The sequence below is a fragment of the Pteropus alecto genome, unplaced genomic scaffold (assembly GCF_000325575.1).
Source record: "Pteropus alecto unplaced genomic scaffold, ASM32557v1 scaffold146, whole genome shotgun sequence".
In the NCBI taxonomy this organism is placed as follows: domain Eukaryota; kingdom Metazoa; phylum Chordata; class Mammalia; order Chiroptera; family Pteropodidae; genus Pteropus; species Pteropus alecto.
Genome location: NW_006442107.1, coordinates 33,022,398 through 33,048,096, shown reverse-complemented (window position 1 = coordinate 33,048,096; position 25,699 = coordinate 33,022,398). Strand labels below are relative to the sequence as shown.

The 25,699-nt window shown below is 41.4% G+C and overlaps 1 protein-coding gene across 1 annotated transcript in view; it reads right to left on the bottom strand.

Moving 5' to 3' along the window:
• Positions 1-16,783, bottom strand: part of RAB31 (RAB31, member RAS oncogene family) — a 117,455-nt gene extending 100,672 nt beyond the window's left edge. Inside the window, exon 1 of the mRNA XM_006920080.3 lies at positions 16,379-16,783. Coding sequence (XP_006920142.1) covers positions 16,379-16,417 — 39 coding nt within the window. The 5' untranslated portion in view covers positions 16,418-16,783. The remainder of the gene's footprint in view (positions 1-16,378) is intronic.
• Between the last annotated feature and the right edge of the window lie 8,916 nt (positions 16,784-25,699).

The following is a 25,699-nucleotide window of genomic DNA, read 5'->3' as shown; positions in this document are numbered from 1 at the left end:
CTATATTTTAAAATAATAATTTCACTTTACCAATCTTCCTTCCTCTGCCCCCCCCACCCCGCCCCAAAAAACCTAGTCTCTTCTTTTCAATAGCTACCACTTAAAACTTCAGGGCCCTAATTTATCTAGAAGAACACCAGAAGAATTTGGTATGATGTTCTCTCAGACTATGAGGGACTATGGGCCAGAGTCTAAGACAAATGGGGAGGCCAGCTGCAGAAAAGCTGGGAGTTGAGCCTGAGGGCATGAGGATCTGACCAACAGAGCAGGGAACGGAGGCAGGGAGCTAGCAGGCAGGCAGCAGTCTATGGTCCCAAGAGCATAGTCCACACCCACCTTGGGCCAACTCCTGGAGGTTGAAGACCCAGGAAAATTAGATGAGGCTTGGGGTTCAGGTTGGAACTCCAGGCAGCAAGTACAAGTCAGAATTCTAGGCTGAGCAATTTGTCAGAATAAAGGAGGGCCTGTGCCTCTAGAACCACTGTTGATACTGAAGAATGGGGCAGCTCTGGGCACAGGAAGTGCTATCTTCATGGAAGCAGTCTGTACCCAGTCTGACTGGCAAGCAATGCTGGACCACAGCATTACAGTGCGGGACCATCAAGCCTATGCCCTATAGTCCATACTCTCACTATGTGCAACAGAAAGCTTTCACCTGGTATGAAGAATGACTCCAGCACTGCTCATTATTTGGGGAGATGAAGAACTTAGATTCTAGAATCATTTTAAATGGGTTGTGTTACATGTTAAGCTTGATTTATCCCTAACTTTTAGACTCACAATTCCCACTGACATAGCAATTTCTGGACTAACTCCATGGGAAGTGATCCCACTCATACTGAAAAAATAAAGTGGAAAAAATAAAGATTCACAGCATGGAAAATACCCAAGAGCTGTAGATGGTGGAATCTGTAACTCATCATTCTGCTTGCTTATTTTTCTACCATCGATCCAAACACATAAGCCATCATACTTCAAAGCCAGGTACCACCCGAGTTAAGGTTCATTTTACAACACCTCTCTTTCCTTTTAGCTACCCTCAGAATTTTTACTCATTAAAGTGTCTTCCAGTAGTGACTGAATGAATTCAATATAGACAATATTCCATATGATTATTCTCAGTAAGATGAGCATTGCCATAGCCGATCAAAACTCACTATACACTCAGCACCCAGCAAAAGTCTTGCCTGTTAATAGTGGCTCAATAAATACTTGTTGAATGAGCAAACCAGTTAACTAGTTCTGCCTCGTAGGCCCAGGCATTCAAAGCACCTATATCATTTAGCTTCTACAAGCCAATTTCTTTACATGATTTCTAAATTTGCCTAAATTTGATTAATTTAAAAATCAATAGAATTTAGGCAAATTTTGATTGATTTAAAAATCAATCAAATTTAGGCAAATTTAGAAATCATGTAAAGTCCAGAAATAGACCCATATACATGTAAGGATTTCATTTACAACAAAAAATAGCATATCGGATCAGTAAATAATAATGAATTAATCAATAAATGGTATTAATGCAACCACCAAGGCATTTGGAATTTTTTTAAAAAAGAATGAAATCCCTTCCCAGGTCTTTATACCAAAATAAATTCCACATGATCAAATAATTAATTTTTTTTTAAAAAAAAAGACATTATGAAAGTACTAAAGCAAAATAAAAACATAGGTAAAATTTTTTACAATATTAGAATGTGGAAGGACTTTCAAAGCAAAACACAAAACACTAAAATCACAAAGGAAAAGACTGACAAATTTGACTAAATAAGGATTTTTAAATAGTGCTATGATTTTAAAAATACAGTAAACTAAACATAATAGAAAACAACAAACTGAGGGAAAATATGTGCAACACAAGTGACAAAGGATTTGGTTTCTCAATATACAGAGTCCTCACAAATCAGCAAGAAAAACAACCCAATAAAAAATGTATGAATGAGGTGAATAGGTAAGTAACAGAAAAATACAGTCAATACATATATGCAAAGATGCTCACAGTCATTCATAATTGAAGATACACAATCAGAACAGTTTATCATTGTTAACTTGTACTCTTAGTGAAGATAAGTGTTTGATAATATTCAGTGTTAGTAAAGGGATGGAAAATCATATCCTCGAACACTGAGAGGAAATGTAAATTGGTATAATACTTAAGGTTAATATTGCATTATCCTTATAAAAAAATTTTTAAATCATATATCTCTGACCCAACATTTTATTTCTAGAAATTATCCTACAGATATACTTCACGTACAGACATTAAGATTATGGTACAAATATTTTTACTGCAGAATTATTTATAATAGCAAAAATTAGCAACTATCTAAACATTTATCATTAGGGCACCAATTACGTAAATCAGGATAGATTGTTGTGATAGAATGCTATGTGACTTTTAAAACAAATGAAGTAGATCAATACGTACTGACAAGGAAAGATACTAAAAGTTTATCTTTAGGTAAGAAAGACAAGAAAATAATGCTTGCATATGAACAGACTATATTTGGAAAAATACAAAAGAAATAGATGAGCGAAGGAGGAAGGTACCCTTTTATTTTTCATTTTGTACCTTTCTGTACCATTTGTATTATTTACAAGTATGTATTATGTCTAGTCATTAAAGAACTTTAAGAAGGACTGATCTTAGCAAAGGTTTTATCATAGAAAGGTTTTCTTCATTAAAAATGGAAATGATATTCTGAATACTTAGAAGAATTGTTTTCAAACACCTTTGAACACTTTTAAAAGGCTTATTTATCTACAACTAATATGCTTCATAGTTTGATTGACTGAAACAGGTCTTCAAATACATTGCTCTTTCACATGACAGCAAACCCAGAACATTATATTATTTGTATAGCACTGGGCACCGGTGGCTGCAGCCTGCCCAGCCCCACCCGCCAAAGCCAGGCCCGCATCTCAGTCTCTGCGCCCTGGGATCAAACTGGGAGCCTCTTGTTTTAGGAACCTCTATCAAACGACACCACTTTAGTGTAATTACTTCAAAGTAATTATGAGAAACGGTAAAAATAATAAAGATTCTATAGTAATTATATGCTACAATTTTATGGTGTTAGATGTCAGAAGAAGAAAAAGTTACTTTTTTTTTCTTTTCAAGGATGATGCCTGGAAGGAGGAACAAGGTAGGCTTCTGGGGGCAGGGGGCTGCTAATATTCTGTTTCTGGATCTGAGCATTTACATAGGTCTGTTCAATTTGTGAAAATTTATTGTGTACTATATTTAAGATATATGTATTTTATTGGTATGCATATTATACTTCAATATAAAAATGTAAATAGCATGTTACAAATTTGGTCAAATACATGAAAATAATAACGCTCTACAGTAAAATACAGTAAAATAAAAGCTGTTTCTTAGCACCCCAACCTTGCCAGAAGCCCTAGGAAAGCAGACTGAAGGAAAGGTCAAAGCTGGAGACCCTCTTATGGAAAGAATCTATTTAAACTCCTCTAAGTCTTGAGTTTGTCAGGACATAAAATGGTTTGGGGAGGAAGAGGTAAGAGAATTTTTTGAATTATGATACGCCAAGCAGGATTCCTTGTTAGGGTTATAGATGCAAATTGTCAGCTGTTTACAAAAGAGGAAATTGAGCCCTGAAGTTAAGTGATTTGCAAGATAATCGGGTTATCATGTCTGCCTGCCCAAGACTTGTCCACTCTCACTGCACTGTACTAGCAAGAGGCCTGTCCAGGTAACAAGCAGACCTACAAACTTTTAAAATCTAGCAGGCCCCTACAATCCAGCAGGTTGGCCTTCTTGATAGGCTGATCACAATTTGCAAACTGACATTTCCTAAACCCAAATATAGCACTTCACATGGATCCTATGAGGGAGTAAAAGAAGAAAACAACTAAAAACTAAGATACCTGCTTCCCGACACACAAGCTGGGAAATGGGAACAGCCAAAAAGCCTGGACTCAAGGATGCTCCTCAGACACAGGCTCTGGGACTTTGAGCAACACTTTTAACATTGCTAAGCTTCAGTTTCTCACACTGGCAAACGGGGACCAAATGCCTGCCACACAGGGTTGCTTAAGGATTAAATGAAACAACATATGGGCAGCACACTGTGAACTGTAAAATGCTAACAAATACCATGCGTTGTTGTTTGGTCGTCATTGTCATCGTGCATCAGTGTTGTCATGAACATATTAGGGCCTTCTTACTGTCACCAACATCCAACCTTACCTGATATCGCACTTTGCCTTCTTCACGTCTAATACATTCCTAGAAGTGAGAAACCATCATCTTACCCGTCAAAAAACCTGCCCAGGACCCTGATATTGTGGGAATTTGCCTATTTTTATCCCATGGAGTTACTTCATACTTGGTTTGGATTATTAAATTATTAATATTAATACAAGAGCTTTTATGTTTTTTAAGTCCTATTCTACTGATCCAGCGAACAAGTAATTTGTGACTAACAAAAAAGTTTGTCACACACGAAAGAGGTTACTGGGTTTTGAAGTCATACAAAGCTGGTTCTAATCTGTGAAGCACTGTTTATCAGCAGTGAGCCTTTGTGCATGTTAATCAACCTCCTGAGCTTCAGTTTCCTCATCAGTAAGACAGCAATAATAATAGAACTTGCCCTTACAAGTCCTTTAATGCCACACTATATATAAAACGCTTATTCGGCAGGGGAGATAACAGATGGCCACCAATTCTTTTCTCCCTTTAAGAGGTAGAGTTTAATTCTGCCTTTGCTTCTGGGCTGGCCTTAGTAACTTGCTTAATAAAATGTGGCAGAATAACACTCTGGAATGTGCGATATTAGGCCACAAGAAGCCTTTTAGCTTCTGTGCATGGTTCTTGGAACACTCATTCTGGAAACAACCGGCTACCATGTAACAAGGCTGACTACCCTGAGGCTCCATGCTACAAAGAAGTCCAAGCTGTGTAGAGAGGCCACATGGAGAGAGATGCCTGGTTAGTCCCATCTGATCCAGCCACCACAGCCCAGGCACCAGACCTGTGAGTCGGGAAGCCTTCAGATAGCTCCAGACCCAGCCACCATCTGACTGAAACTGCAAGAGAAACCTCAAGCAAGAGCTGCCCATCTGAGCCCAGTCAATCCACAAGAACTGTGACAAAGAATAATTGTTGCTTTAAGCCACTGAGTTTGCAGCGGTTTGTTACACAGCAATGGATAACTGAAACACTCAGCATAGTGTCTGGCACATGAGTTACAGTCAGTACATGTCAGCTGTTATACTTACGTCAATACTCATAAACTAGAGTGATTTCCAAGCTCATCTGTATGTGACATCCTTTTTAATCAAAGGCATTCTGAAGTGCTTTCTCGACTGGGAAAGAATGAAGTAAGTTTTGGCTTCCATTCCAGGACCATATGGCAATCCTTTCAACTATTACTGACGTCGCTGTGAGTAGGGGTAGAGGCAATTATGAATTATTACAATGTTTGTAAGTTTTTAATTACTGTTTTTCTTTTACTCATGGGTATTTTTTAATAAGGAAGAAGTCAAAAACATATGAAGACACAAGGAGCGCATCTGTAACTATGTCACTCGTAAGCAAGAACAAGGATGCACCCGTTTGTTCGCAACACGATGGTTATAATTACAGACCAAAGCCCCGGAGGGGATGGGGGGCGCCGTTGCAAGTGAAATGTGAGGTAGCAACAACGCGATTCACATTAACAGCAGCAACATATGCAAACCAGTAGTTTATAGCAATTATAATTTTAACAACATTTTTACATTTTTATTGTACAATATTATATACTAGCTTATCTTACTAAAATTAATCTATGAGGTGAAGGTCTAGAAATAATACAACTCATTTTTTAAACAGAGGTCTTTTAAAAATTTGATATACCATATTTATTAATTGAATTGTTTTGGAAGATCTTTAAATGATTGAGTTCATGATTCACATGCTTATACAAGTAATGCCTTTATGAGAAAAGCATTTTTTAAAAGCTTTATGGATTATTTGCTTTTTTTTGTCATACACACTTAGAGGTTACAACAGAATCTATGTATGTCTATGGGAGTATCTGTGACAAATTTTCAAGGTTGTCTATCAGTTGTATTACGCCAGAAAAAGCAGTAAAACTATAGAGTTGAGACTTGCTGCTCTGGGACTAGCATTCCAAGCAGACACTCGGCATCGCTCAGAACATACCTCCACGTTCCACCTGGTGGTGCCCAGGGACCAATGATCACCGGAATGCAGCCTTCTTTTCCCAGAGTCCTGCCAACACCCACACTTTATCAGGGAACAAAAGCCTCCATTAGCCATGGCTGACCTCAGTGGTTATAGTAGTGTTCCTCAGACCTTTTTAAGATTCTACAGGCTTGTTTAAGGGAAAAACCAATCCCATGGACCCCAATGTAGACTTTAATTATTGCAAAAGTTCACACAAACTATTTATGCCATTGTAAAACAAAATAAAGATAAGTGTATTAATTAAACACAAATTAAACTATAAATCCACTAACATTCAAACTGGCATTAGTCTATTATGACAGAAACAGCTCAGGGCTATTTTAGATTCTGAGGCCAGATGCTCTGTCACAATGTGCCATGTAACGGTTTAATTCCCTTACACTCCACACACAATCTGTGGGCAAAGTTTTCAGTTCTACCTTCAGAACAGCCCAAGAGGGACCCTGCTCACCGCCTAGACTGCTGCGCTCACGGTGACCTGGCCTCCCACCAGGACGGCAGCAGCAGTCCCTCACCAGCCAGCTCCCTTGCGTGCATCCCCCTGTGGCAATGGCCCACCCTCCACATAGCTGCTAGGGAGATCCTCACAAAAGATAAGTCAGATCGGGTTGCTGCTCTGCACAAAAATCTTCAATGGCTTTCCCATTGGATTCCCAGGATACGCCACAATTCCCACACTGCCTGCAAGACCCACAAAATCAGGCCCCCAAACTTTCTTCTGCTCTCTTCCCAATGGTCACTCTGCTCCAGCCACAGTGGCCTGCCTGCAGGTCTTCAAACTCCCCAGGCAAGCCCCTCCCATCCTAGCCCTGGGGTCTTCTCTGCTGCAAGGGCCCAGACAGCTCATGAACATTTTCTCTTTGTCTTTACTCAAAGGCCTTCTCAGTGAGTCCTTTGTCAAACCTCTACTTAAAGCACCACCCTCCCAACCACCTCTCCTAGGCCCCTCCCTGCTTTCTTTTTCTCATAGCACTTGTCGTCATCTGTCATATTAGGTACTTACGTACTGTCTATTGCCTCTACTAGAATGTCAGCCCCATGAGGCTAGGGATTCTGGGTTTGTCTGTCACCTGCTGTGTGCCAAACCCTAGAACAGGTACCTGGTAAACATCTGCAGCACGTGCCACAGAATCACCTGGTATTCACATGGCCCCCATGCCTTATTTCTGTACTAACTCTGCCTCAGTTCTTGTCTCATTAATCAGATTTAATGGGCATTCAAGTTGTGACACACAATTTTGTTATAAGATGATCACCTGGAAGATCCAAGATGTACTTTCACTTATTTTTCAAGGAACAGCATCGAAATGAACAGGCACAGAAAACCTGTAGGCCCCACATAACAGACCAGCAGACCTGTAACTTTCCTAAAGTCCTTTTTGAGAAATACTAGAGAATGGTGAGAAAATAGTACTCACCACTGAAGAGGTCACACACTACACCCCAAACAGAGGTTGCTGCCTTTCATGATGGAATAGGCAGCCCAAGCAAAGACCTGCACAAATAAAAGCACAGCACTACCAGGTAAGTCAAAGTCTATGTCCCACTGATGACACCTGTCATTTCACCACCCTAGAGTATTAACTTTCACATTCAAGGCCCTTTTATAGTCTGACCCAAGTTTACTTTCCACTTTTATTATCAGTTTATCAGTCATTTCTACTAAAAACCAAATAGATCTCTACCCATCAAATATCTCCTTGGGCCCTGCAGTAATTTTTTGTAGGTTTTAAATTATCTATATAATGCATATGCACTTAATAAACCAACATAGAGAAGGAGAAAAAGCAAGTTATTTATAAGCACAAAGGAGCCCCTGCCCCACTCAGGACAACCACTTTGACATTTGAGTCTTTTCAGAATTTTTTCCTGTTTATGTATGCATCATGTAAACAGAACTACTCCTGCCCTCCCAAACATTTCCCTCCTCTGCACCCAAGTTAATTCAGCAGGCACCCATAATCCCTCCCTTGCCCCTCTACTGGCTCTCACCTTGAGAACATTTGGCAATTAAGCATCATATGACATCCTACAGAGTTGTCTGGTGTTGGTACTTAATCTTTCGCACTGAAGCCTTTTTAGACCAAGCACACTGCTGGGCTGTACACCTCAAGGACAGAGTCTCCTTCTCTATGGGAAACTGTTCTGTGAGCCTCTCACATAGCAGCCACACATCTCTAGTCATCCCTTACAGCACAAGATCCATTAGTTATACCTTTATTTATTTTATACAGACTTATTTTGTTGTTTTTAGAACTAAAACAACAAGACTCAGAAAATGTTTGCATTACTCTCCAAAGGGTAAGCCTGGCCAAGTTTTCTGGTCTACATTGGCACTTAGCAGCGTGGAGACCACACCATGAGACTGAAGTTGCAGAAGCAAAGCCAATCCCTGGGTAAATGAGAGGTGATGCTCCATACTCAGAGGAGAGCAAGTGAAAAGCAGAGTTAGAAACATTTTCCTCTCAGAGCTAAGACCTGGATGCCTCTTTAAAGGAGGACAGACTAGTGACTCATCAATGAGAAGTGAAGAGAATAAGAAAACAAATTGAAATGGTGGAAGAAAACGATTTTGCAGGGCAGAAAAGAACAGAGATATAAAAAAAGAAATATAGGGCAATATGGTAAGCTTGATGTTGATCATAAAATAAAAAAGCAGTTATCTGAATGTATAACAATAGACAAGGAAAGAAGAGCTCCAAGCAGGTGAGCCAGGTAAAGGGTAGGCAGGATGATTTCTTCACACCTGCAGGATGTCGAACTAAGTAGAGGAAAACAAGACATAGGCAAGTTGGTACAATTACATGTCATTATAAAGAGGACGTTAAAGACCTCATCCTGTATCCCTTGTCTTTGTGATCTCAAACCAAAATCAACATGCATCATTTCACTACTTAATCATTTCCCCTACCTCATAACTAGATTCACATTTGAATCAAGATGAACATGGATTACTTCATAATAAAAAACTACCTTTTTAGAAGTTGGTTGTGAAAAAGTTTAGAAAATATATTAGCTCCTAAAATGAAACATGTATATGAAGTAGAATTTAGTACAATGCTATGAGATGTTCTTAAAAAAAAAAAAAAAAGAGGACTTTCTTATTTTAGTTTGCCAAGAGTGTAAAATAGGAAAAAACAAAAACAAAAACAAATAAAAAAAAAAAAAAAGAGGACTTTCTTATTTTAGTTTGCCATCAGTGTAAAATAGGAAAAAACAAAAAACAAAAAACAAAAACAAAACACAGGAACAGTTTGCTCTTTCTCCTTGCCAGCAGAGGGCAAGTTTTGCGAGATACCCTATATGTATGTGTGTCTCTCCCTCAGGCTCTGTCTTTCTCCCTTCCTTCCTCTCTCCCTCTCTTCCTCTCTCTGGACAAAATAAGTAATATTGGGGAGTTTAGTTATCTTTCTTTTCTAGATAAATAAATACTGTTGATACAAAGGCATCCAGTTCTCTGGTATCTTGTTCAAAAAGAAAATAGGAGGAAGATGATTTCCCCAAGGTTCTGCTTGCTCTCCTGAGGGGCACGTGCAACCTGATAAACCATCTTCTAGGCACCTCTGAGGAACTGAAAGTGCCCTAGCTACCTTCTGGGTTAAGTCCTGAGCCAGCAGAAGCCGCCTTCATGACTTCCAGAGAAGTCAGAGCAGGTCTGAGGCATCAGGAGCAAGGAAATATATGAGAAAATGACACAACAATACAGAAGATTCCACAGTGAGAAACTCATTCAATGACCCCAATGTTAAATCCCACTTTCCTTTTCCTTACTTCTGCTGAAAGAGTTAGGCAATTAGAATGAAAACTATGGCTCCTCAAGACATATGTGACTCACAGCAGCTCGGAGACCGCACCATGGGATTGAAGTTGCAGAATCAAAGTCACCCCTAGAGGTGATGTTCCCATCTGGTTCCTGACAGAGGCTGAACACACACAATCACCCACCATCCTGCCAACCTGTTTCCCACCTCCTGGAGCTTCTGCAACCCTCACTTGGCTCTGTCACTTCTTTTTTTCCACATGAGCTTCTGACAAGCCATATAATTTATTTTTTCCCAGCTTCCTGCTAAAATGAAAGTTTTACAGGGTCATAGCCCTTTGTCCATTTTGTTCAAACACACCACTGCCTAGCATTTGTAGAAGCGATGAGATATGTTTTGAATGAGTGCCATAGAAGTAAATGGGAAAGAATATTTTAATATTGTACATGAGCACATAAAAAATAAGACCATTCCACATCACCTATGTTGTCTTCTCGCCAAAATACTTAACCTGGAAGAAGCGATGAGGAAGCAGTCAGACTAATTAAGATCTTAGGACTTTCTATAAGACAACTGGCCTGGGTTCTGCAAAAACATCGATATTGTGGTGGAAAAAAGGAGAAGAATTGTTTTAGATGAGAGTCCTGACAAGCAAAGGTAATACATGATCTCTAACTGGAACCTGGATTTTTAAACAGCTGTAAAAGTCATCTGGGGACAACTAGAAAATCTGAATATGGACTCTGTGCTCCATACTATTGTTATCTGTGTGAGATAATATCTATGTGAGATAATGCTATTACGGTTGTGCAGGAGAATGTCCTTTTTCCTAAAAGATACATACCGAAGTATTTAGGGGCGAGGTGTCATAACGTCTGCAATTAACTTTCAGCTAGTTCAGAAAGTTTCTTATTATTTAGATACATTAGAGAGAGAAAGAAGAGAGCAAGAGTGGCAAAATGTTACCCCTACTGAATCTAGGTGAGAGGTCTACAGACATTCATTGTACTACTCTCGACTATTTTATAAGTTTGAAATATTTCAAGGTAAAGCATGGGGAGAGGGGAGTTACAAAATAAAAGACCCCACGCTGGAGAGACGGTGGGGTCAACAAGAGAGCAGTCAGCATGGAAGTGGAAGGGCTGTGCTCTTTGCCTCCTCGCACCCTCCAACCACCTCAGCCCTCCAGAAAATACCTGAGGTCCAATTCCCCACCTGCTCTCCCCAGTGCCTAGGGCCCACGCTTACCTTTCCCCTCTTGTCCTTTGAGACATGTTCAAATCCTTCCCACACCAACAGACCTTCCCGGATTGCTCCCTTCCCAGTCTTCCCTGTATTTAATTTAAACTCCACCACCTCTCACTGCACCACGTGACACCCGAGCATCCCACTCATAACAGCTGCAATGGATACTAGTTCCTATGCACCTGCCTGTCTTTCCTGCTCAACCAGGAGCTTCTCCACCCTAAGCAGGAGCCATAACCCCACCCTACTTTCTATCTCTGGCAAAGCTAGCACAGCAGGTACTCAAAACAGACCTTGAGCAAAACTTTCTGCTCCTCACCTGACCTCATGTCTAATAAAATGGTAGACAGTCAATATTTATCATATTCACTCTGTTACTTCTGTTGCTGTCACAGGAACGCAAGCCATGCAGTTTAGCTCATTGCTAGTATGTCCAAGTGCTGAGAAAGGCAGAGCACTCTTTGGTGACAGAGATCACAGCTGTCCTGTCTACTTGTAGCCACCCACAGCTCCCGGCATGAAAGAAGCGCTCAATAAATGGTGAATGCTTGAGTGAATGAATGCCTGTCTCATTTTCAAACACATAAATTATAAAAACCAAGACGAATGAAAGTGTAGTAGCTGCATAGACATGTGAGCACTAAAATAGCTTGTTGGACACAATTAAATTTGAGGACCTTTTCTAATTCATGCACTTGAAACCTTTTTATGTCCTAGCACCTTAAAATGTAAAGTTTTCTATTTTCCAATGGCCATGGCCTTGGAGCATACCTGAAGGGTATAACACAACCCCTAAAACAGTGACACTAGGCTGGGGCAGATGCAGGGCCACAGGTCTGAGAGCTTTAGACAAAATGATGGGGAGGGACCATGAGAACTTTGAAAATGCTCCACAAATGATTCTTATATATACACCAGAGACACGTTGAGCTCTGAAATCTGAGATGTGCACTGAGGCTGATCCTGAACAAAAGAAAACAAAGCAACCGTGGTGTATTCTATCACCTCGGCCTGGGTACTTCAGGTTACTATACACTGGGTACTGCTGAGAAGACAGCCCACTATATCGTTTATATTTATTCTCTACCTAGCACCACCAATGCTGACCCACACTTTCCACAAGGACTTCAATTTAATAGAGAAATCAGGTGTGGTAAAAACTGTATTAAATTGCTAGCCTCTCGCATACCCATCGCCCCCAAAAGGAATGCTAGTTTCTGGAAAGAAAAAAATAATGAGTATGTTAACAGAATCTCAGACTTGGAAAGTAAATGTGATGGCTGCCTAACCCAGTGCCCCCCTTATTATGTATCCATTCATTCCACAATGACCCAAACAAATTGAGGTAACCTTATTGAATAGTTTCAGTAACAGGGAGCTCACTATTGCTCAAAGCAATCCATTTGAGGTTCCACAGCTCTGATTAATCTGCCTTAATGTGGGCAGAAATCTGTTCCACTTTTAAGTCCTAGTTACCTCAGGAACCACAAGGTTCTTTCATGTGAAGGCACTGTATGTACGTATCTGAAGCCTCCACTGCCCAGATGTCACACCAAATCTCAGGTATTTGACTGCTCAGTGATGAATCACAATACAGATTCCAACAAAGGCCAAAAAAAGAGGCTTTGCCAAGTTCCTTACCAGAAGCAGGGACACCTTCGGCTATTGAGGAAGTGGCAGAAAATTCTAAACCGTTGTCAAGACAACCAAAGTCCAAATATAAATCTCTTTGGGATTCCATCCGGAAGCAGTTTTTAAGTGTACGCACATACACACCCAGAGGAAATAATAAAAGATCCTCTCCTCCCCCTCCTCCTTTTCTCTCCTCTTCCTCTCCCCTTGCTGTTTGCCACGTGGTAATGTGTGTTAAAAATGCATCCTGGGAAGCTTTCCACCTTTGGGGCTGGAACAGTTGCTGCCTCAATATTGTTTTTGTTAGTTTTTTAACATACTTTGCTGTTTTAAGGGAGTTGTTTTTAAGCTACATGTTTCATAATGCTAGTTAAGATATAAAGCGGCACAATTGACACTCTATTGCCAAGAACACATGGGGTCCTAGGTGTCCAGCAAGGACCCCTATCAAACACGCCCTCCTGCACGAAGCTCCCACGGATAGCCTTGCTTATCCCAGGAAAGGTCATTCACCAAAGCTTTGGGATAAACGAGAGAAAGTCCACTCGTAAGAACAATGAAAGCCAAGAAATTATAACAGGGAGCCTAAAGAAATCCAAGGCTCTGTGAGTCCTTAGTTTTTCCAAGAACACAAAGCATTCAGAGAATGCTGTCAATTCCATCTGGGAATACTCTCCAAAAAAAAAATAAGATCAGACATACCTAACACCAGGGCTCTGAAAGGCACAGGTACAGGTAGAGAAGGCATACCATCTGGCCCTCTCTCTCACTTCCACCTGCTGCAAATAACCCTCCTGTCAGGAACCTCCAACCCCATGGAGAGAGCAAGAGATTACAGCTGAAAGGGATAAAAGCTTACTCTGCCCATGCCCAAAACGCTGTTGCACCTTAAACGGGAAGCATGTCCCCAAGTAATCACTGAGCAATCAGGGCAAACGACCACTCACAAAAAGACTAGCCCCTCGGCCTCTCCAGTGAGACAAGAATCCAGTTAGCAAGTCCGCATTCTCCATCACCTTCTCAAGGGGGCCCAAGAGAAAGTTATTTTCAACAGAGGTTTTGGCTGCTAGGGTCTTGGTGATACGGAGACTTCAGGGAGGTGTAGCAGTGGCTAAACAACAGGAAGACGAATGCTAGCTGCATACAAGACTTCACAGATCTCCCAATACGAAGAATCAAGGAGCTCCAGGCTCCTGTTAAATTTTTTAAAGGACTTTTGTACTTGGTATTGATGCCATCATCCAGCCACTGACCCAGAGTTCTCTTCCAAATCAAGAGAGCAAACTCAAGGCAGTTACAATGGTTTTGGCCTCACCCATTGACTTGCCCTATTTGGATGAGCCGCTAAGAACATAAGCTGTCACATACATCTTGCCCAGCACAGGACCAGCCACACTAGGGGACTTAACAAATATTACTCGGTGTGGATAATAAAGTCATTGGCCTTTCAAATAAGATATCTTCTGACCTGAGTAAGACTAAAATCTAGAGCCACTCTCAAAAAAAAGGCGGCCACAGACGTAGTATAATATAATTGATACTTCAAAGCCTCTGCCTGCCCAGAAATATTTTCTTGCTCTGCTTTTTGGAACTGTTCTTCCCTTCCAAACTCAATCTCCTACCAACAGAGCCACTGCAAAGAACTAGCAAACAAGGGTGAGGCATTGTCTCCCAAAAGCCAGTAAGAGCGTGTTTCATTGTCAGAGATAAGAGAAAAAGAAGTACAGGGATTTCCTCCAGCTTTCTCATCTCCCAGGCTTGCTAACTGCCACCCTGGAATCTTAGGTTAACAGGAAATGATATCGCATATCTGACAAGATCATCTGGTATAATCCTCTGCCTTAAAAAGGGAAGATGTTATTGTAACCATTTTATAGATGAGGCGACTGAGATACTTGTCCCAAACTGCAAAGCTAGTGAGTGAGAAATAATGAGAAGCCAAGTTTGCTGCCTCCTGGTACAGGGCTCTTTCCACATGATCTGTTTCCTTGTAGGATATAGAGACTCATCAAATAGTGAACTTGAAAATAATTCATGTGATTGGGCAGGGCCTGTGCCAACTAAGTGGATGACAAGGAAGAAAACATTGGGAGGGGGGAAGCAAAACATTCCCCATTTCATCTATTCACAAAGCCAACCCTGACACACACAAATCATGTCAAAGTTGACACTTGATTCTTTGGGACATGACATGCCTTCTAAGTCTTTGAAGACTTTCTTAGAGGCCGAAATGATTCCTCACAAGGAAAACATGGGATTCCTGGAATTGCTGCCCGGACTATGTTAAAGAGCATGGCAGACAGTGAAACCCACCCCTACAACACTGACAAAGGTCACAGAAGAAGACCAGAGCAACACCCTCTCCAGATCCCAGCTGTGGCGGAACCAGCCAGGGGGCAGGAACACTGGGGAGTTTGTGCCCTGGAATTCCAGGCCAACCAGACCATTTAGTGGAAATGAGAGTTCTGGCAAAGGACAGTGATGAGAGACAGTCAAGAACACTGTCTTGCCAAAGGTTTCAGAAGAGCCTAGATGGAACCTCAACACTCCCTTAGTCAGCTACGATTCAATCCTAACCTAGAATCATTTCCTCTTTATACGCTTCCTGTACATCCATCTTGACAGACCAGTTAGTATTTCTTTGAGACAAGTAAGAATGGTTTTACTCTTACATTGCTGTTTTTAGGAAATGGTTTTCTTGGGACCAGATTTGCCAAGGGCAGCACAACTAGGCATGATCACTGAAGGCTGCTGAAAACTCGGCTTAAAACCAGCTCTTTCAAAAGAAGGAATTCTGGAATTTGATGTCCCCACCCCTGGAAAAAAAAAATGGCCCTTAGCAGCCCCTGTAGTCCCTGGGGCGCTTTTCGAGGGACTGCCCTGTGTCTTCTGACAGGTCTGCCGGAACCCACAGCTGGGGGTGTTTGCTTTTGTCTTTGTTTCTAGGTTCTTTCACGACTCTTCAAACTCAGAAAGACTCACTTTGGGAAGGGAAGTGGTGATAGAGAAGGACTTTCTCATCCCGCCTGTATCCGGGGCCGAAAAGTTTTCTGGGCACAACGCTCTATAGTACTTTCTTCACCTTCCAGCCAAGTCATCCCCTCGCGCATTCTCACCTCTATCAAGGCTTTCTTTTTAAAATGTGAATAAACCAATTGCCCCCGGGAGGCAAAAGAGGACTCGGCGCCTTGGCCGAGTACCTTAAAGTTTCCGCCGGAAGGAAATTATCAAAAACAAAGGAGAAAGCCCCCCGCGGCCGTAGGGGCAGCAGCCGCGGCCAGGCTGCGCCGCCGCTCCCGCAGTCACCAGGGTCCCGGGCCCGGCCCGGCCTTTCCCCAGCGCGCGAAGCCCGAGCGGATCCCGGGAAACGGGCGGCCGGGGGTGGGACGAGTGGAGACAGCTCGCGAGCAGGCTCGGACCCGCACCCCAGCAGGGCTGAGACCCGGGCGGGCTCCAGGGGCGCGGCGATAAGAGGGGGCGCACGGACTCGGGTGTCCCCGGCGGAGGGCGGCGCAGGACTCACCCCGAGAAGGCACACTTTGAGCTCCCGTATCGCCATCATGTGCTCCGGGACGGTCCGGGCAGGGGCTCAGCATCCTCCGGGGCCGGGGCCGCGCCCGCGCCGAGCCAGCGTTCCCCAGTCTCCGCCTTTCCCTCCCGGCGCCCGCGGGCGGAACCGCCGCCGCTGCTATTTCTGGGCCGCCGGCCCCGTCGCGGTCGGTCACGTGGCCGCCTGCCGGCTCCTCCCGGGGCTTCGGGTCTGACCTCCTCGGCCCCTAGGAACGCCCCCAGACGCCGTCAGCCACCCCGGGGCGGCCCTGGCGGAGTGCCCCCTGCCTCAGACCCGCTCAGCAGCTGGACCTGGCTCTACAGAACCGCGTCTGGCAACTGCCCCTCCAGTTCCGCTGGCTGAAATGCCCGATGGGGCAGGACGACAGGACCCGCGGTGGAGAGACCTGGCCCCACGGCTGCCTGCGTCACTGATGATTCCACTCCTCGTCTGAAAAGTGGGTACTGCCAGCTGACGTCATCTATTTGGGAGCACTTCAGAGTCTGTGTGATTCTGTCTCATCATTAAATGACACTCTAGGTTCCCGGTAGAAATGAAGCCATGCATGAGACAGCTGTTAGGACGAGAAGGGGGTTAGCTTTGCAGCCCACCTTCTTCTGCAGTTCCTAATACTAGGGTTCAGTTTACCTCCACGTGGCTCATTCCTCTCAGCCCTGAGTTAATTTTTCTAGATGAAGTTGAAAATGGCTCTAGAAAAACTATTCTATTCCTTTCTCCAAAACCCGTGTGTCCGTGACTGAAAAAGCAGCAAGCATTCAATAGAGGTGCTGTCTTGCTCAGTATACAAAATGCCACAACTTGCCTGGACAGACACAACACCCAGCCCCCAGAACGATAGCAGAAATATGTAACTCCTCACAGACCTTATGGGTCCTTCCTTCACCTAGAATAAAAAGAGGCTCTGTCTGTAGATAGTCAAGGGAGACTTGAGACTTGTGAGAGCTGCCCTCTTTTCGTCTCCATACATGGTGGGTGTACCTCATCCACTCAGGGAACTTTGTTGCTGCTGTAGAACTGTCAGCCTTTTGGACATACCTGCCTGAATGTTTCATTGGCATTTCCAATTGGAAATAATACGGTTTCTTTTTAACTTCATGCCTTATCCCAAACTCAGGCCTCTCTCACCTGACTTGCGAGGTTTAATCAATGACATTTCCATTCCCCCCAGCAGACCACCCACCTTGATTATCTGGCTTTGTTCCCATAGAAGCCAGATTAAAGCCAGGAGCAATCATACAATGAGGCCTTCGAATCAAGGCCTCCAGAGAGAAAGTCCTAGAATGCTAGAGTAAAAACAGACAATTGGCAATTAAATTTCCCAGAGCAGCAGGAACTACCCCTTGCCAGGTGCAGGCTTATGGAGGGTAACTCACATAAATCTGAACTAAATTGTTCAAAAAGTAGCCATGGACAAGATACAGGTCCTATTCAACATGGAGATTATTGTATCAATATCTGTCCTTGGTTTAGTGTTCAAAGTAAGGACAGTCTTCTATGTGGGCAGAGTGAAGAGTCCTGCCAAGAATTACCCAGCCCTGGTCACAATACCTTACTGTCCTCAGATTTGCTGAGTAGAGAATAAGTACTACAGTTGCAGAGACATCACAATAAAGCAACTCCTTGGCCAAGGCCTTCAACAGCCTCCCCTGGCACCTGGACCATCTCTGGCAGTATGACTTGGATCTCTATGGAGAAGAGCTTCCCTTGGACCTTTCTTCTAACTTCCCAAAAGCTGATCAAACCAGAGCAGAAGCATTTTACATTATCTACACAGTATGGAATGAGTAGCAATTCATAAAATTGCAGCAGGTCACTGAGGGTAAGACCATCCCCAAACAAAAATAAGCCAACAAAATTTCTCTTCCATTTCCTTACTCTTTTTCATGAGTCTTTTCATTCTACTCTCTTCTCCACTAGCCTAAGTGTCTGGGATGCTTGCGTGAGCTCTCTTGAAGAAGTTCTTTATCCAGGCCTCCCCACTCCAAAAACAAACAAACAAACAAAGTCTGTCCTCTCCACCTCTAACCCCATTAAAAATTACCTCCTTTGTGTCTCATTGTGATCAAGCACTCTGTTTTACAAATTATCAGTTCTAGTCTGTCAACCAGACCATCTTCATGGGTTTATACCCCCTCATCAGCCAAGTCACCCTTGGGGACTTAAAAACTGGCCTTATGAAAAACCTGGTCTGCATGGTGAACCCAAGGTGGCACTTTGGCGCTCACCAGAAAGGAGGGATGATGACTGTTAAAAGACATATTTGGGAGTGACAGGTGCTGGGTAGCTCTCAACTTTTTAAAGGCATAATGTTCTCTGCGAGTACTATTATTATCCTCTATGATAACTGTAGTAAGGGCCGGTCCTGACTCCACTGGAATTTTCTGCAAATATAAAGAGGTTCTGATATAACTTAAGCAGGAATTAAAATTCAATGTTATATAACTGAGAACTTAGCAAATAAAACAATTGAACATGCAAGTTTTTCTTATGAAGACTTTGTAAAGTAAAAGGTCATTGTACTAATTCAGACTTCTGTTTTTCTGCTGTTTTAAAGTCTTCAATGGCACCATACAAGAAGAAATCCAAACTCTTCAGTATGCCTTGCCCAAAGTAGCTTCTTCTTTGCCCATCTGGTGAAAACCTGTCATCTTTTGAAGACCTACTCAAATTTCACCTCCTTAGGAAAGTCTCCCCTTAGCTTGCACATACTCTGTTCATACTTCTCTTAACATTTACTCAGTGTAAGGAATTAGCAACTAAATCCTTTTCACAAGGCAGAGTCTAAACAGATACACAAATGTAATTATCTGTCTACATGAGAAGTACCCATAGATTAAGCAAGAATTGTCTCCATATCACCAGAGTTTTAAAATGACAATTTTTTTTAAGTGACTAGAAATGATTCTTTTTTATATCAGTCTAGGACTTTTTTCTAACAGGATCTTTGGCCTCATATGCTTTTCAAACAAGCCTACAGTTTTGCAGGTCTCTGGGTCTGGGAGACCACAGAGTCATCTTCATGATATGGCCCCAGGATCCAGGGGCTACCCCTCTAACAGGATGACTGAGCCTGATACACACACCTTATTCTGGGACTTCTTCTCGGAACGTTCTGTATGGGAATTCCTTTTAAAAGAAAAGAGTAATTCACCAACATGTAGTTAGTGAAAGTCTACCAAGTGACTGGAAATTGCCTGGAAAAACCAACCCAATTTTACTTTAAAATCTACCAAAAGCCATAATAGTCATAAAACTGAACATGTTTTTAATCCAGCAAATCCTTCCTTAGACAATAACATAGAAACAAACACAAAAACAATGAACAATTACAAAACCTGCCTGTTTATGCACAAACATGCACCCAAAGAAACAAAGAAATACATTAGAGAAATAAAAGACCACCTCTTCTGAGATAAAGGAAAGATAGTTTTATTAATTACAACATTAAAGGGGTGAAACAACTGAAATCTCATACTATTTGGGGCATGATTAAACAAACTATGATATCTTATGGTATATTCAACGGTATACAATGATGTATGTCACTTGGGTATTAAATAAAATGTGTATACTACGTGGATTTATAGATAAGTTTGTAGTAAATAAGTTTCTGTGAGAATAATATGACACAAAATTGGGTCTGTATGCTAAACAGTATAAACCATACAAATTTGTTACAACTCCCCAGATTGCGGGTTCATTATAGCAGGACAGTGATGAGTCAACTAGTCTGCTCAAGGGCCAATTAAGGAAAAATAAAAATATTTATAAACCTTTATTTGAATAGTTATATCTTGTTAATGGACCTTTAATGTCTGCAATATCAGTTAAATATCCTTTTAATATTTCTCAATTTCTGAACAACCTCCTTTCTCCCTTCTTTCCTCTCTTCCCTAAATTCCATACTCTTTCTAACTACCATGTGCTGCCATCTCTTATTTGTAGCTCAGACCTTTAAATACATTTTGAGGAGCTGAATTTGGGACAAAGTGGACTAAGAGAGGAATCTGAGGGATTTAGGAAACCAGAGGTGAGAGGGGCCCCACAATTCACCCACAAATTTGGAGGAGAAAGCAGCCTGAAGGGTTCCAAGGGTTCCAAGCAGCCTGAAGGGTTCCAAGGGTTCCAAGGTGTAAAACAATAAACTTAACTTCCACAGTTGAAAATCTTTTTGAAAGAAAGAGTTTATTGGGCCATTGCTAGCAAGAAAAAAAGACCAGGTCCTGGGATATAAAGTCTAAACTGTCAGCCTCAATGTTAGGCAGAGAAGCAACAAGTCCACTGTCCTGGGGTTGATGGGCTTTGTTTATGCATCAAGTAGCGAGATGAAAACTGTAAATTGGTTGAAAGAATTTGCACTGGCTATAGATACATGGAATGGGAGAAGGTGAAGCAGGAGTAGCTTGGGGATAGGCACAGAGTTCGTAAGGAAGAAGTGTCTGCTCCTTTGAGTTGGTCGTGGGAAACAGTCCAGAAAGTTCACATATGAAAAGAATTGGAGGCTCCTGGAGTTCGATGTTGCCTGGCTATTTTCCCTGTTAGATGATCAGGAAATAGCCAGCTGGAAGTTAATTCAAAGTTCCAACGTACCCTCAGGAACGTGAGCAGTCTTGTTAGCTGGCTCATCGCTATTAACAGGCTAACTGTTCTGTCTCTTTCACTCTCCAGCCTGATGGCATTTAGAAAAATCTCAGAATTTTTCTCTTGTCACTAAAGACTCCTGAGAACATAAGGAGTTTTTATTTGTGGGGAGGAGATGGTCCCCAGGCACCTGGGAATGGGCCAGCATGGCAGAGGGTGCTGGAGGTAAGTGGATACAAATCTCCTTATGAATGACTGTCCTCCATTGGCCACCCCAGTTGTCTTCATCTTCATGTGGAAAGAACAGTGACATCTCTTCGAAGCTCAGAAGCAGCAGCCAGAGAAGTGATTGAATTGTCAGCACTCGAGACGGATGAGAGCAGAGGAGGGTGGGGATCCACCTTTCTCATTTTCTCTATCACCACCTGAATGGGAATATTCAAAAGTGTTCGAGAACAAGCAGATCTCCATCACTCAAAACAAGGGAAGCACATGTTGGTTCTCAAAAGGATTTCTGTCAAATGATAACTTTTGGATTTTCTAGATACACCCTCCTGAATCTCAACACTGGTGCCATGCCAGCCTCCTCATCTAACCTCTAACTTCTAACGGTTAGAGGATGACTCCTGCCCATCATCCTCTACAGTCTTTCCAATCCCTGGTTGAGCTAAAAGAATTGAGTTAAAAGAAGATATTAAGATACGTGTTAACATCTCCCACAAAATGGAAATGAATGAATTCAACTGAGAGACCACCTCCCAAAAGTCATAAGCAATATGTAACCCTGTCAGTCTTATTCGGTTTCATCATTTACTTGTAAAACTGTGAAATAAAATTCCAATGATGCAGAACAAAGGCAACTCAACCCAGTTTCATTTCTTAGGCCATCAATAGGTTGATCATCCTGGCTAATCATATAAATTTCACTGCAATTGCTTAGAATAATGCTATGGAGTTTAGGACATTCTTTTTCTTAAAAGTGGTTGTAGTTAACATTTTTTGTACTTTAATGTTATTTGTTATCTAACCAAAAACTGATTTTAGATGTTGGAAACAATTCTCATATCTTCAGGAAGTTCTGTTTTTATTTTTACACATCCATTCAGCAAATAGTAAATGCTGACTATGTACTAGACCCTGGTCATGTGACCAAATGAAATAGAGAACACCTGCTGACATGGAAAAAGGCAACTATAATATTCTGTTAAATGTCTGAGGCTTAATATATTGCTTAATTTCCATATTATTTTAACCAAAAAAAAACAAATATAACTTCCATAGTCAGCAAACCCTGAATACAATCAATTCTAGCCCCCAAGTAAGGAGGGGAAGATGATCAAAATGGCTAGAGTTTGAGCCTAGTCAACCAGGAGGTGTGCGTGCGTGTGTGTATGAGAGAGAGAGAGAGAGAGAGAGAGAGAGAGAGAGAGAGAGAGAGAGAGAGAGAGAGAGAGAGAGAGAGAGAGTCAGAGACAGAGACAGAGAGAGAAAGACAGAAAGAGAGAGATCTTTGTTCCACCTGAATTCTCAAGTCTGCCCCAGACTGGGAAGAGCCAAATGCTAACTATTCCCTAATTCCAAGTGCCTCTTAGAAGATCTGAGGAAGTCCTCACTTAACCTCCACAATAGGTTCTTGAAACTGGGACTTTAAGCAAATGATGTATAATGAACCAAGTTTACCACATGCTAATTGGTAGAAACAAGAGTTAGGATACTGCGGCATATTTCTGGTCACAAAAACATTCACCAAACTTCTAAGTAAAGACCCAAAACACTTCTAATATTAAACAGTAAGATATATGTGAGCTATACATACATTTAAGAAGGATTAACTAAAACAAGTAAGATCATTCTTTTCCAGCCCATTTATTCCAGTTCAGATTCATGGGTGGCTGGACCCTACCCTGGACAGGATACCATTCCATCACAGGGCCACTCACACCACACCCCAACATTTACCCAGACCAGGACAATTCAGACACTCCAATTCACCTAATCTACACATCTTTGGGATGTGGGAGGAAATCCAAGTACCTGGAGAAAACCCACGCTGACACAGGGAGAATATGCAAACTCCACATAAGCAGTGGCCCTGGCCAGGAATCGATTTTTTTCTCATTAAAGTTATAACAAAACAACATTATTCAAGGACCTGCTGTACCTAGTTTAAGGGTTAACTGAGTTGAGCTTCCTGTGAAGATGGTGGAGTGCATGAACGCTTTGCCTGCCTTCTCTCACCACCACATCAAAATTACAACTAAACTATATAACAACCATCATTGAGACACCAGAGCACCACCCACCCACCTCCAAAAATGACACACCCAAAGGTCAGAGTTGGCAGACACCAGAGCTCTACTAAAGCAAATCCTGCTCCATAGAGTCAGCCCCAGCACAACAGCTCCTCCACTGTAGTCACAGCCAGTCCTCACAACCAATCAGCCTGAGGGTCGATCTCTCTCACTGACGTGCAGACAGAAACCAAGGCCAACTACAATAGGAGGGACACATCTAGAGCACCGAGCTAAGGTAACCAGGGAGAGTACGCCACTGGGGCCCATACGACACCTGCAACATAAGGCCAGTCTACTAAGACTGGAAGACATAGCAGCTCTACCTAATAGATGGAAATAAACACAAGGAGGCAGCCAAAATAAGGAGATGAAGAAATATCCCAAATAAAAGAACAGAACAAGGCTTGCGATAAAGAACTAAACATAATAAAGATAAGCAACCTACCAGATGCGGAGTTCAAAATATAGATTAGAAGGATGCTCAATGATTTCAGTGAGAACTTCAACAAAGGGATAGGAAACATAAAAATAGAGATAGCAAACAAAAAAAGAACCAGTCAGAAATGAAGAATACAATAACAGAAATAAAAAATTTCAGTTATTCCTAAATAATAGGAATTAACAGATTAGATAAAGCAGAGGATCTAATCAGCAATTTAGAAGAGAATAGCAGAAAGAAAAAAGAATCCAAAAAAATGAGGATAGTTTAAGGGACTTCTGGGACAATATCAAGCATACCAACATTCATATCATAGGGATACCTATAGAAGGAAAAGAGAGAGAGCAAAGAATTGAAAACCTATTTGAAGAAATAATAATGGAAAATTTTCCTAACCTGGCAAAGGAACTAGATATACAAGTCCAGGAAGCACAGAGTCTCAAACAACATGAACTCAAAGAGGCCCACACCAAGATACATTGTAATTAAAATGCTGAAGATTAAAGACAAAGAGAGAATCTTAAAAGCAGTAAGAGAGAGGCAGCTAGTTACCTACAAAGGAGCTCCCATAAGACTATTAGCTGATTTCTTAATGGAAACTTTGCAGGCCATAAGGGATTGGCACAAAATACTCAAAGCAAGGACCTATAACCAAGATGATTCTGCCCAGCAAAGCTATCATTTAGAATCAAAAGACAGATTAAAGAGCTTCCCAGACAAGAAAAAGCGAACAGAGGTCATCACCACCAAACCAGTATTACAAAAAATGTTACAGAAACTTTTTTAAGAAGAAAAGATAAAAAACATAACAAAATGGCAATAACTACATATCTATCAACTGTAAAGTAATTTACGATTACTTTAAATGTAAATGGATTAAATGTTCCAATCAAAAGACACAGGGTGGCTGAATAGCTAAAAAAACCAAGACCCTTACATATGCTGCCTACAAGAGACTCATTTCGGATCAAATGACACACACAGACTGAAAGTAAAGGGATAGAAAAACATATTTTGTGAAAATGGAAATGAAAAGAATACAGATTCCAGACAAAATAGACTTTAAAACAAAGTCTATAACAAGTGACAAATAAGGACCCAGTAGTCCCACTTCTGGGTATTTATCCAAAGAAACCCAAAACACTTTCAAAGGTACATGAGTATCTATATGTTCATTGCAGCATTATTTACAATAGCCAAATTATGGAGGCAACCTGAGTGTCCATTATGGATGAATGGGTAAAGAAGAGGTGGTACCTATCTATAATGGAATATTACTCAGCCAAAAAAAGAGTGAAATTTCATCATAAGCAACAGCATGGATGGGCCTAGAGGGTATTATGCTAAGTGAAATAAGTCATACAGAAAAAGTCAAATACCATATGATCTCTCTTATATGTGGAATCTAAAAAACAAAATAAATGAAAACAAAAGATACAGAAAACATTTTGACAGTTGCCAGGTGGGAGGAAAGTTGGGAGGAGGTGAAAAGGGGGAAGAGATTAAGAAGTACAAATTGGTAGTCGCAAAATAGTCATGGGGATGTAAAGTATAGCCTAAGGAACAGAGTGAATAATATTGTAAAAACTACTTATGGTGTCCTATGAGTACTAGATTGACTGGGTTGATCACTTCTTAAATTATATAAATGGCTAATCACTATGTTGTACACCTTAAACTAATATAATATTTTGTGCCTACTGTAATTAAAAAATAAGAAACTTATTTTTAAAAAATTTTTTAACAAAGGATTAACTGAGTTGCCTTAAGGTTCCAATTACATTAAATTTTGTTTCTATTATTGTAGTCATTATTATTGAACTATTATTCTCATTGTTATTCATTGACTTGCTTAATTTACCTATATGACAAAGCCAGTTATAAATCATCTACAATTGTCTTGGGCACAGCACATATTTGGCACTCTAAAAATGTCTGGGTGAGTGAATGAGAGAGTGG